Raw genomic sequence first — 10,430 nt, forward strand, 5'->3', positions numbered from 1 at the left:
CCTGGACAACTATAAAGGGATTGGTAAGGTTCTCAGGGAGAACAGGTATGTGGTTTTACCAGAGTTGGAAGAGACTTTTTTATTATCATTTGAGACTCAGAGAGATTCTAGCAATAGGAGGAGCCAGAAAGTTCTTTTATTTTTTTAATTTTAAAATTTAAAAATAGAGACAGAGTCTCACTATGTTGCTCAGGCTGGTCTTGAACTCCTGGGCTCAAGCAATCCTCCTTCCTCACCCTCCCAAAGTGCTAGGATTACAGGTGTGAGCCACCATGCCTGGCCTAGAAAGTTCTCATACCATGGAGACTAGACCTTTTTTCTCAAGGGCAAGGAACAATATGTTTAAAATACTTGGGCATAGGAGCAACCCCACAGGCCCAAACCCGGAGCTCTCAAAGGGATGGGATGAATTACTGTTGTCGGTTGTAAGTATTAGAGACAGCTGCTCAGCCTTTTGAAGAAATGGCAAGGAACAGAAAACTGAAAGTATCCTCAAGGAGTCAGATTCTAACCCAAAAGAAAAGTTTCTGGACATTGGTTGAAATATACATGACACTGCAGGAGGGGAAGGTATCACAAAGTGAAAAATTCAGTGGTTTGTGAAAGGTCTGGCTAGACACAGTGGTTATCCCATTAGGAGGCAAAGCCAGGTTCTTATAGGTACACATGGTCTCTCTTGAGTAGGAGGTCACTTCCAGATCTGTCACCACAGAAGAGGTGTCCCAAAGGGAAAAGAAATAAAGCGAGAGAGGATTGGGTAGGCAGTACTCATTCTAGCTTGCCTGGGACTTCCAAGTTGGTTTTATTTATTTATTTATTTATTTTTTGAGACAGGGTCTCCCTGTGTCACTTAGGCTGGAGTGCAGTGGCGAGATCTTGGCTCACTGCAACCTTTGCCTCCCAGATTCAAGCGATTCTCATGCCTCAGCCTCCAAGTAGCTGGGACTACAGGCATGTGCCACCACACCTGGCTAACTATTTTTTTTATTTTTAGTAGAGACAGTGATATGGTTTGGCTGTCTCCCCACCCAGATCTCATCTTGAATTCCCACATGTTGTGGGAGGGACCCTGTGGGAGGTAATTGAATCATGGGGGCAGGTCTTTCCCATGTTGTTCTCGTGATAGTGAATAAGTCTCATGAGATCTGATGGTTTTAAAAAGGGGAGTTTCCCTGCACTTGCTCTCTCTTGTCTGTTGTCATGTGAGATATGCCTTTCACCTTCCACCATGATTGTGAGGCTTCCCCAGCCACGTGGAACTGTAAGTCCATTAAAACTCTCTCTTTTGTAAATTGCCCAGTCTCAGGTATGTCTTTATCAGCAGCGTGAAAACAGACTAATACAGATGGGGTTTCACCATGTTGGCCAGGCTTGTCTTGAACCCCTGACCTCAAGTTCTCTGCCTGCCTCAGCCTCCCAAAGTGCTGTGATTACAGGCGTGAGCCACTGCACCCGATGAGACTTCCAAGTTTTCATACTGGAAGTCCTGTATCCCAAGAAACCCTTTGGTCCCAAGAAAGAAACCCTATGTCCCAAGAAGGTCCCAGACAACCCACATAGCTGATCAAGCTACTATGCAGGGAAGGGGGTCATATAATTCAGACCTGGACTTGGAGAAGAATGAATGTCTACATGTATCCTCCTTTAGAGGACAAGTCCTGTATTAGGGTGAGAAGCAGAACCAAAACTGAGACTCTCGTGCAAGTGGTTTATTGACGGAGTGCTCTTAGGAGAAGGGGAGTGAGGGAAGCAGCGTAGGACAGAGGAAAAAAACTGAGTAAGAATGTGCTCTCAGAAGAAGACTGACTTCAGCTTGATTCCATGAGGAGCTCTGGGAAAGGAAGTTCCTTGATGTAAGAGGTCAGTCTTTTGTACCTCCATACAAGAGGTAGCAATTCTTTTCTAGAGATGGTCTCAAAATTAGAATACATCAAAATCACTTGGAGGGTTTGGTAAATCAGAATGCTGTGCCAACCCCCAGAGATTCTGATTCAGTAGGTCTGAGGTGGGGCCTGAGGATTTGTATTTCCAGCAAGTTCACAGGTAATGCTGATGATGCACTTTGAAAACCTCCACTCTAGAGAAGAGGACAGCTCTGAGGTGTTAGCACCCACAGCATCTCGCAAAGGGGATCAGGAAAGCACCTACTACATGAAGGCACATGCCAGAGACAGATGGATTGGACCCCAAGCTGGGGCTATGTAGACTACATCTTTAGGTCAGAACATCTAGATTCACAGTATCTTGTATGTTCCTGTTGTCATCTCACATCTCTTGCCAATGCATTGTTGAAACATTCTTACTTGGTCTTGTTATTGGACTTCAAGAGAAGGGTCTGGGAGATACATGAGGCTTTGAAAAGGAAGTAGCTGCAAGTTGCTAGGCAAATATAGTGGCATCAGTTGCAATGGAGTGGAAAGTCCTTAAATGAGTGATCAATATTTAGTGGCAAGGCTCTAGACCAACCCTGGAAATTGCCTGATGTTTGTGAAATTAAAAGAAAATGGCTTTGATGGCAATTTTTAATTTCATAAGCCACGCCAGAATTCATAACAGTCTCTGCTCCTGAGGATCACCACCAGGTGAAGGTGAATGAATAAATGTTAAAATGGAATTCGTTTCTTTTGGTGGGGTACGTCAGGTAGAACTTGGAGAATACCTTGTACCCCTGGGCCTTAATGTCCATCTCCAGGCAGTGCATGAGGTCGCTGTTGTCTAGGACCGCCTTCCAGGGCCCAAACTTGACAACAGACTTGAACATCTTCTTATCCTGCAGAAAACACAGGACCTCTGAATAATATGCATCCTGCTCCTCAGTTTCCACCAGGCACACAAGCACACTGGACTTCCGTGCTGTTATGGCTTCTGCACGTGCCAGGCGCACCATGAGCTCCAGGTTCTCGCTGTAGCCCGGCACTTGCAGCAAAAACTGCTTCCGAGACACCTGCTCACCAAAGATCTGTGGCATGTCCTCCAGCAGCTTGACCAAAGGCTTGATTTCGTAGAACTGAGCCTCACGGTACACTTCAGGGATGTGCTGTGTGGGCACTTGCCCAGTGCGCAGGTAGTCCAGGATGGGTCTGAAATAGGTGCTGGGGCGGTCGATGAAGAAGCGGCCCTCCGCGTCCGTGGAGGCCTTGGCTAAGCTAGAGAACATCTCTGCCAGCTTTGAGCCCGGAAACTTCCTCAGGGTACCCAGGGTGGTGGTGTGGAACTCACCCCCGACGTTCAGCTCCACAACAGTAGACATCTGGGGGCACAAGAGGCAGAGTAAACCAACACGCCATCTCCCCTGAGCGCATTACTTATTTTTATCCAAAGGATAACTGGATAAAAAACTTAGGGGAGCCATAATGATTGGCTTCAGCTAGTGAAAGGCCCATCTTACTAAATAGGGTTATATTTATGCTGTGTTGCTCCAGGGGGTGGGCTTTTTTTTTTTTTTCGACGGAGTCTCGCTCTGTCACCCAGGCTAGAGTGCAGTGGTGCAATCTCGGCTCACTGCAACTTCCACCTCGATTAAAGCAACTCTCCTGCCTCAGCCTCCCTAATCGCTGGGACTGCAGGCGCCTGCCATCATGCCCAACTAATTTTTGTATTTTTAGTAAAGACGAGGTTTCGCCATGTTTGCTAGTCTGGTCTCAAACTCCTGACCTCACGTGATCCGCCTGCCTCAGCCTCCCACAGTGCCCGGCCGAGGGTGGGCATTTTAAAGAGGAAGAAAGATTTCTGTTTGAAAAAAGAATACCCATTCAAGCATCTTAATTTTAGGTCATAGAATGTTATGGGAGGAGGCCAGGCACGGTGGCTCACGCCTGTAATCCCAGCAGTTTGGGAGGATGAGGCAGGCAGATCACCTGAGGTCAGGAGTTCAAGACAAGCCTGGCCAACTTGGCAAAACCCTGTTTCTACTAAAAATACAAAAATTAGCCAGGTGTGATGGCACGCGCCTGTAATCCCAGCTACTCAGGAGGCTGAGGCACAAGAATCACCTGAACCTGGGAGGTGGAGGCTGCAGTGAGCCAAGATCACCCCACTGCACTCCAGCCTGGGTGACAGAGTAAGACTCTGTCTCAAAAAACCAACAATAACAACAACAACAATAACAGAAGAACGTTATGGGAAGAGGCTGCCATGGAAGGAAGTCTCAGCAATGATACTTCCAAAGTCTGTGGCCTTTGGCAAGCCTTTTTCCCTCTTACAGCCTCAGTTTCCTCATCTATAAAATGAGGATATTGGCCGGGCATAGTGGCTCATGCCTGTAATCCCAACACTTTGGGAGGCCAAGGCAGGAGGATCACTTGTGGCCAGGAGTTGGAGACCAGCGCAGGCAACATAGCAAGACCCCATCTCTGTTGTTTTTTAAATAGATTTAAGGAAAAAAAAATTTTTTTTAAAGTAAAGGCCAGGCATGGTGCCTCATGCCTATAATCCCAGCACTTTGGGAGACTGAGGTGAGTGGATCACTTGAGACCAGGAGTTCGAAACCAGCCTGGCCAACATGGTGAAACCCCATCTCTACTAAAAATACAGTAATTAGCCAGGCATGGTGGCATGTGCCTATAGTCCCAGCTGCTCGGGAGGCTGAGGCAGGAGAATCGCTTGAACCCAGGAGGCAGAGGTTACAATGAGCTGAGATCATGCCACTGCACTCCAGCCTGCGCGACAGAATGAGAGTCCAACTCAAAAAAAAAAATAAGAAGAAGAAAGTAAAATGGGGACGTGGAGTTGTTATGAAGTCAAGAGTTTCCAACCTGGGATGCTCAACTCTGATCTAAGATATAATAAAAGCTGGGGGTGAAGGAGGAGGGACAATTCCAACATTTCAGAAAGACTAAAGAAACCATACATGTGTTCATTCAGGAAGAATTTCTTGGGTATTTACTATGTGTCCACATCCTGTGCTGGGAGTTGGGGACAAACATTCTTATTTCATATAGATTAGAAGTTCTGGTTAACAGTTCACATGCCCATGATTGATTTAAAAATGGAATTTTTTCTTTTCTTTTTTTTTTTTTTTGAGACAGAGTCGCTCAGTCGCCCAGGCTAGAGTGCAGTGATGTGATCTTGGCTCACTACAACTTCAGCCTCCCAGGCTCAAGCAATTATCGTGCCTCAGCCTCCCAAGTACAGATGTGCACCACCATGCCTGGCTAATTTTTGTATTTTTAGTACAGACTGGGTTTCACCATGTTGGCCAGGCTGGTCTCGAGCTCCTGACCTCAAGTGATCTGCCCACCTTGGCCTCCCAAAGTGTTGGGATTACAGGTGTGAGCCACAGCCCCGGCCAGAAAATTGAATTTTTTTTTAAGAGATGCGGTCTTGCTCTGTTGTTGCCCAGACTGGGTGTGCAGTGGCATGATCATAACTCACTGCAGCCTTGAACTTGGGCTCAAGTCATCCTCCTGCCTCAGCCTCCCCAGTAGATGGGACTACAGGACATTCAACACTGCATCTGGTTATTTAAAAAAATTTTTTTAGAGACGGGTCTTACTATGTTGCCCAGGCTGGTCTTGAACTCCTGGCTTCAAGGCTTCCTCCTGCCTGAGCCTCCCAAGCAGGTGGGATTACAGATGCAAGCCACCACGCCCAGCAAAAATGAAATTTGTTTGATGAATGTTTTTCAAAATATAGGCCCATGAGACTTAAATAATAACAGGAATATTCTTCGTAATGAAAAGGCCGGTAACTCTACATATTGTGGGTGTAAAACTGCTTCACAAACTGCGAAGTGCAGTGCAAATGCAAGTTAAGTTTGGTTGTTCAACAAAACTTTTAGAGGCCACCTCTCTGTGCCAGACCCTGGGCTGAGCACTAAGACTGGTTATTAAGTGATGATGTCAGAATCTGAACTCAGGTCCGTTTTACTCCAAGCTTGAGCTCTTAGTCATTACATAAATTACCTTCAGTCTTCCAATACCTTCACTCTTCATTCCCTTAGTGACTCATTCATTCAACAAAATGTATGTTGGGCCTATTACATGCAAACCTTGTGCCAAACAGAAGAACAGGACACAGTCCCTGCTTTCAAGGAACTCACAGTGGAGACAGCGAAATAGACGGCTTAAGCATGTAGGTGCTGAGAGGGAAGACTGAAAGGTAGGAGGGGTCAGGTCTTTTTGTGGATGTGGGTTGGAGGCTGTCAGAGAAGGTTTCCTAAGGGATGTGATGGCTGCTGCTGCTGAGGAATAGATGCATAGTGTTAGAGGAAAGATTTAACCACAAGAGTGGGGATGGGGACAGGGCTCAGGAATGTCCCTCAGTCTGATTTAGGTGTGTCCTCATTCTCAACTGGTCTGTGGGCTCTCCTAAGATTAAAGTACTGGAGTTAAGAGAGCCAAAGTCAACCGAACTGCTGGAGAAATCTGATTGCCATGACAACATCTCCTACCAGGGGACAGTTCTGCTGACTGGAAGGGAGAAGGCAGAGGAGAGGACGCATCTTGACAGCAGCCAAACAATAGAGCTGAGAAAAATAAGCCCAGAACCTCTGATTCTTTCTCCCATAAACCTCAAGGCCCCTTGGCAGGGCTGTTTGGTTAACCCTGAAGTCACCTCTGTAAAGCTCGCAGTTAAATGCAAAGCTGCAGAGTTTAACCATTGAATGGACCAATATGTTCTCATTACTCCTACACCGCTGAAAGCTCTCAGGTCCTCCTAATGTCCCCATGTTACAGGCAAGGAAAGCTCAGACAGAAGTCACACAGCTAGGATGTGATGAAGTTGGAGCTGAGATGATACCTGTATTAGCATGACTCCAACACAGTAAGGGTGCCTCACCGCCATCCTTCCCAACATCCTGCCCCCCTACTGCCAATACTTTGATATGTGCCCAGGGCCCTTTGCTTTCCGTCTCTGGAACTAAGCTTAGTCATCTGTGAAACAGGGAGGCAAAATGGACCAAAAGAATGCTAAGCTTCCCCAGCTCTGAAAGTCTAACAGATCCAATCACATCAAATATCCTTTCTGAAGCTAATTTCCAGATGCTTCAAAAAAACAGGCTGGGTGCAGTGGCTTATGCCTGTAATCCCAGCACTTTGGGAGGCCAAGGTGGGAGGATCACTTGAGGCCAGGAGTTCAAGACTAGCCTGGACAACATGGCAAAACCCTATCTCTACTAAAAATACAAAAAATTAGCTGGGCCCTGGTGGTGCATGCCTGTAATCCCAGCTACTTGGGAGGCCGAGAATTGCTTGAACCCGGAAGGCAGAGGTTGCAGTGAGCCAAGATTGCACTACTGCACTCCAGCCTAGGTGACAGAGGGAGACCCTGTCTCAAAAAACAAAAACAAACAAACAAAAAACCGTTTCCTGCACTGACATCTTCAGCTCCATTTCTTTAACAAACAAGACCTCAGCTGTGTTCCTAAGCTTCTTTTTGTTTTTTGTTTTCGTTTGCTTGTTTTTTGTTCTCAGACAAGGTCTCACTCTGTTGCCCAGGCTGGAGTGCAGTGGTACAATCTCGGCTCACTGCAACCCCCACCTCTTAGGCTCAAGCGATTCTCCTGCCTCAGCCTCCAGAGTGGCTGGGACTACAGGCGTGTGCCACCATGTCCAGCTAATTTCTGTATTTTTTATACAGACAGGGTTTTGCCATGTTGGCCAGGCTGGCCTCGAACGCCTGAGGTAGGTGGTCCACCCACCTCTGCCTCCCAAAGTGCTGGAACTATAGGCATGAGCTACCATGCCTGGCTGAGAGTACATTTTCTGAAGTACAAATCTGATCCTGTCACTCCCTGCATTAAACACTTGAGTAACGTTTCATTCCCTTCCAGATAAACTCCAGACTCCATAACAAGGTTTAGAGGCCCTTTGCAACTAGGCTGCTACTTCACCCCTCGTAATCAACTACCAGAACTGCTTGCTGCTCCCCACTCCTCCAATCCAGAGCTGGGCAAGCCCCCTCACCTCCAGAAGCTCACTCACTTGCCATCCACACTCCTTTCTCTGACCCCACTCATCCTTCAGATGAATTCCTCTGGGAGTCCTTCGGGGTGGGTTGTCTCACTGTGATCCCAGAAAGTCCTACACTACTATACTTCCACTGGCCTGGCAGTTCTTCCCTTGCAATTCCCTGTTTCTTCATTGACTGTGAGGTTCCTGGCCAAGTGCTGTGTTTCATGCCTGTAATCCCAGCACTTTGGGAGGCTGAGGTAGGAGGATTGCCTGAGCCTAAGAGTTTGAGACCAGCCTGGAGTCTCAACCAGGAGTTTGAGACCAGCCTGGGTCTCACCAACATGGCGAGACCCCATCTCTATTTTAACAAACAAACAAACAAAAACTCTGTGAGGCTCCTAAGGGAGGGGAATACCCTCTGATTTACAGGAGCATCTAGTATTCTGTTCAAGGCCAATCTTGCCCTACCTGGCATCATGCACAGTGCCTTACACTTCCCCAGTAATTCATTCAGGCATTTATGGATCACCTAGGGTGGTCCTGGCACTAGGCATGTGGCTTTGTCAATAGCCAACAACAATGACGTGATCATGGCCCTATTAGAGAGAGCCACGCTGCCCTGCTGCTGGATCTGCTTTCTCTTCCTCCAGGTCTTCAGGATGACTCTCAGTGCAGGAGAGAACCCGAATGTTCTGCTCCCAGAGTGCACGCAGCCTTTTCCCCATCCTCCTCCCCAACTCCCCTCACCCAAGCTGGGGACCAGGCAGGCAAGCAGAGGGATTTGGGACCCAGCCAGAGGGCAGGGGCAGGCTGGAGACCCAGCCAAGGGGCAGGGGCAGGCTGGAGAGGGCTGCAGGTGAGGGAAAGATCCTCTGGCCGAGCTGGTTGGATGGGCTTCTCCCACCGGGAGCAGGGGAGAAGGTGGGGCAGAGGAGGAGTCGTGGGCTAGGACAAGCCAGGGGGGAAGAGAAAAGGGAGAGGAACTGAAGACCCAATGTAGAGGGAGGAAGCAAAAGGGCAAAGAGGAAAGGCTGGACAGAGCCAAACCAGAAAGGGACACCGAGGCGCGAAAGGAGAGTGATCCCAGCAGGAGGGACGGCAAAGATTGAAGAGAGCGACCAGCCCGAGGTGAAGGGGGACAGCGCGCCAGAAGCAGGGGGCTCGGGCGTCTGGGAGGGACGGGCAGGAGAAACTGGAAGGGAGGGAAGAGGCGGAGGACAGAGGCGCGGGGACGCAGCTAGCCTCGCACTTACCGTCGGCCGCCTGGGCCGGGGGGACTGGGGCAGAGGGGTCTGGCTCGTCATCCTGCCCACTGGCCGCTCCACTGCGCAGCCCTGCCACATGCAGATCACTTGGGCCAGCGGAAGTGCCCCTGGCTGCCCGCCCCTAGGTGGGAACACCGAGGCTCAAGGCGGGACGGGGCTGAGCCAGGCGTGGCTTACAGTGAGACCGGGCCAAGTGCAGAAAGAAATGGACAGTCTGTCTATTTGGGGCTTCTAAAAGTTGTTAGGCCCTGAGAAGGGCTGACTTTGGATACCGAGAAATGGAGCAGACCCCTTAAGGACTGACCTTTTGATATAGATTAATTTCCTTCCTTTTCTTTCTTTCTTTCTTTTTTTTTTTTTTCAGAGACAGGGTCTCAATCTATCGCGCAGGCTGAAGTGCAGTGGCGGATCAGGCTCACTGCAACCTCAACCTCCTGGGCTCAAGTGATCCTCCCACCTCAGCCTCCCAAAGTGGTGGGATTACAGGACTGAGCCACGGCAACTTGCCTCCTCCTATATTTTCTTTTACGCTTAAATAAATTACTTAAACATATTGCTTGAATCCCGTTATTAAAGTTGACATTAGTTAATGCCCCTCTCTGGGCCTCGGAGTTCCCAGTAGTGAAATGGGGGAGGCAGAAGGAATTGACATTGACTGACATTGACAACCAGAGACTTTCTATTCCCTACAGTCCTAGGGAGTGAAAGATCCGCAACACCCATTTTACAGATCAGAAAACTGGCGCTCTAGGAGGTAGGGTGGTGTTAAAATGTAAAGTCTGAGGATCAACAAAACTTTTTTAAGAGTATACTTGAGTAACAGGCAATTCTTGAATTGGGGAACACCAGATGGAAAGAGGTTGAGTGTTCCCATGACAATGCATCAGAGGCAAATATTTATGGGGAGAATGTGGAAGCAAGATATTTTATTGGGGACAGGCATGGTGGCTCACGCCTGTAATCCTAGCACTTTGGGAGGCCAAAGCGGACAGATCATTTGAGGTCAGAAGTTCGAGACCAGCCTGACCAAAATGGTGAAACCCCGTCTCTACTGAAAATACAAAAATTAGCTGGGTGTGATGGCATGTGCCTGTAATCCCAGATACTCTGGACGCTGAGGCAGGAGAATCGCTGGAACCCGGGAGGCAGAGAGTGTAGTGAGCTAAGATTGCACCACTGAACTCCAGCCTGGGCAACAAAGATTCCCTCTCAAAAAAAAAATAAAATAAAATAAAAATAAAATATATATATATATATATATATATAAAAT

General features: G+C 48.1%; 1 protein-coding gene across 1 annotated transcript; it reads right to left on the minus strand.

Moving 5' to 3' along the window:
• Positions 1–1,694: 1,694 nt before the first annotated feature.
• Positions 1,695–9,531, minus strand: KCTD14 (potassium channel tetramerization domain containing 14). Its single transcript, XM_003805155.4, has 2 exons — positions 9,149–9,531; positions 1,695–3,250 (listed from the first exon to the last, which is right to left on the minus strand). Exons 1-2 carry the CDS (start codon positions 9,236–9,238, stop codon positions 2,573–2,575), a joined length of 768 nt encoding a protein of 255 aa, XP_003805203.1. The 5' UTR covers positions 9,239–9,531; the 3' UTR covers positions 1,695–2,572.
• Positions 9,532–10,430: the final 899 nt, after the last annotated feature.

Source organism: Pan paniscus, chromosome 9, assembly GCF_029289425.2.
Source record: "Pan paniscus chromosome 9, NHGRI_mPanPan1-v2.0_pri, whole genome shotgun sequence".
Taxonomy (NCBI): domain Eukaryota; kingdom Metazoa; phylum Chordata; class Mammalia; order Primates; family Hominidae; genus Pan; species Pan paniscus.

Excerpts from the sequence above, each read along its gene's own strand:
- KCTD14 (XM_003805155.4), bottom strand. The coding sequence starts at position 9,238 with ATGTGGCAGGGCTGCGCAGTGGAGCGGCCAGTGGGCAGGATGACGAGC. Across the intron at positions 3,251-9,148 it reads CCCGGCCCAGGCGGCCGACG|ATGTCTACTGTTGTGGAGCT; the intron begins GTAAGTGCGAGG and ends TTGTGCCCCCAG.